Genomic DNA, 2,581 nt, shown 5'->3' with positions numbered 1-2,581 from the left:
ACATATGCAAGATGCTAACACTAAATTATGTACGTATTCAAAGTTTATTCAATACATATATACAAAACATATTATTTAAATACATTACATTAGAGAAAACAATTACATTGCGAGCGTAGCGAGAAAGAAAATTTTTAGATCCAATTTTTGCAATTGAAAACAATATTGATTTAATAGGGACCAAATAATATCACATGGCGCCAAGGCATTCTCTCTTTCACAACTTTTTTTTTAAAATTTAGATCATTTGGCGCCCATGGCCGACTCCCGCCGCCCCTTAGCTACGGCTCTGAACTTGACGAGACTGAGAAAAGCAGGCAATGCAAGCGAAGCGAGCAAAAGTATGGAACGAAATGTATTTTTATTTGTGTAAAATTTGAAATAGAGGGGGCAATTGCTCCTCTGTGCCCCCTGCAGGTGCCCTTGGCCATCAATGTTTGCCCCTCCTAGAATTGACTTCCGTCGAAGGTTGGGGGTCAATGTAGTTGACGAGACGAGATTGACCATGTGTCATAAGACAAACGAAAATTTTCGAGACGAGACTTTACGGAACCTCGGGAATTTTCTACGAGGGGTGACTGAAAAGTTCTCGGCCTACCCATGATGCATTTATCGTAGCTGAATGTTACTTTAGCTAATCATAATATATGCCTTTGCAAAGCCCCATACCAAATTCCATAGTACTATATTTTTTTGTTTTTCAGATTTTGATGTTTGAAGTGAAGACGGTGAGCATTTTCTAAAAAATGGATATAAGTGAGCATTCGTGCGGTTATCCAATACCTCCTGAAAAAAGGCATGAGTGGACAGGACATCCACAAGGACATGATGGAAACATTGGGGGAGGATGCCCCATCTTATTCTACTGTGAAAAAGTGGGTGGCCGACTTCAAGAGGGAGAGTACCTCTGACCAAGATGCACCTCGCAGTAGAAGGCCGGCAACGGCTTGTACTGAAGAAAACATCACAGCAATACAGGATCTTGTTATGGCAGACCGGCGAGTGACAGAACGTTACATCGCAGAGAAAGTGGGGATGTCCCAGGAACGTGTTGGACACATACTAACAGTTGTGCTGGACATGCAGAAGGTGTCATGTCGATGGGTCCCGAAAATGTTGAGTGCTGAGAACAAACGTCAGAGACACCTCTTGTCTGCAGCAAACTTGACCCTCCTTCAGGCTGATTCTGAGACATTTCTCCAGCGTTTTGTAACCATGGACGAAGCATGGGTCCACCACTTTCAGCCAGAGTCCAAGGTGCAATTAAAACAGTGGAAACACCCCTCCTCCCCCACCCCAAAATGTTCAAGTCAGTGAAATCAGCTGGCAAGGTGATGGTCTCTGTTTTTTGGGATGCGAGGGGTGTCATCCTGGCTGAGTATCTAAAAAAAGGTGAAACGGTGAACGGTGCGTATTATGCTGCTCAACTGAAGCGTTTGAGGGAGGCCATGAAGGTGAAACGTCGTGAAATGTTGAAGAAGCGCGACCTTTTCCACAAGACAATGCACCCCACACACGTCCACCATTGCAATGTCCGCCATCGAGTCCTGCGGCTTCGAACTACTTCGACATCCTCCCTATTCGCCAGACTTGCCTCCCTCCGACTTTCATATGTTCCCTAAACTCAAGCAACACCTCGGTGGAATCCATTTTCCATCAGATGATGACGTCATGGCTGCGGTGGAGGACTTTTTTGCAGTGCAGGATGAAACGTTCTACAAGGAAGGTATCATGGGCCTGCAGCACCGGTGGCAAAAGTGTGTGGCGCTGAAAGGGGACTATGTTGAAAAATAGCCATGAACGATTGAGCTCCTTGCAACCCTTCATGGGTAGGCCGAGAACTTTTCAGTCACCCCTCGTACCTAATAAAGGTACCTTGTCGATATCCTATGGTAGCTTGGTTTGATTTTCACTCTTTCAAGAACTTGCATTGATCATATCGTTAGACAACACGGAATGAAATCTTGGCAACAGTGTATGCTAAAATTTGCACCACGGAGTATATTGCGACGAAACGCCACTTCAAAAATTTTAATGATAACCACTACTTTCTGAAGGAATTAAATGTTTTCATTTTTTCACATAGTACTTCAGATACTTGCGGGAAGAGCATGTGATCTTTGTTTCACCACGAAATCTTCCATACTAGTCATAAAAGAAAAATGCACCGGTAGAAACAAAACTACCACTTCAGAGCCATCTGTACGCAGCAGTTTGGACATGACGGAGACCTTATATTTTCTGATATTTACTTAAATCCCTTCAATCGTACAGGTAATGGACAAAATAATATGAACACCAATGCAATTACAGAAAACTTGTATTAGTAGGGGATTGGGCCCCCCTTGCCTGAATGACAGCTTGTATCCTACGTGGGATAGACAAATAAAGGTCCTGTACAGTGTGAACTGGAATACGTAGCCACTCCTTGCACAAAACAGTCTCAAGTTCCGAAAGTGTCGTTGGAGGTGGAAACCGATTACGCATTTTGGCCTCCAAAATACCCCACAAAGGCTCAATGATGTTAAGATCGGGGGACTGTGGACACCAGATGAGATGTTCTACCTCGTCACTGTGCTCA

General features: G+C 43.9%; 1 protein-coding gene across 1 annotated transcript; it reads left to right on the top strand.

Moving 5' to 3' along the window:
• Nucleotides 1-798: 798 nt before the first annotated feature.
• Nucleotides 799-1,317, top strand: LOC145998407 (protein GVQW3-like). The gene has a single exon (XM_083134814.1). The coding sequence runs from the start codon at nt 799-801 to the stop codon at nt 1,315-1,317; it is 519 nt and encodes a 172-aa protein (XP_082990940.1).
• Nucleotides 1,318-2,581: the final 1,264 nt, after the last annotated feature.

This window comes from Lepisma saccharinum, chromosome 14 (genome assembly GCF_977018435.1).
Source record: "Lepisma saccharinum chromosome 14, izLepSacc3.1, whole genome shotgun sequence".
NCBI lineage: Eukaryota > Metazoa > Arthropoda > Insecta > Zygentoma > Lepismatidae > Lepisma > Lepisma saccharinum.
Note: the sequence above shows the minus strand (reverse complement) of the source record. Positions and strands in the feature narration are given on the sequence as shown.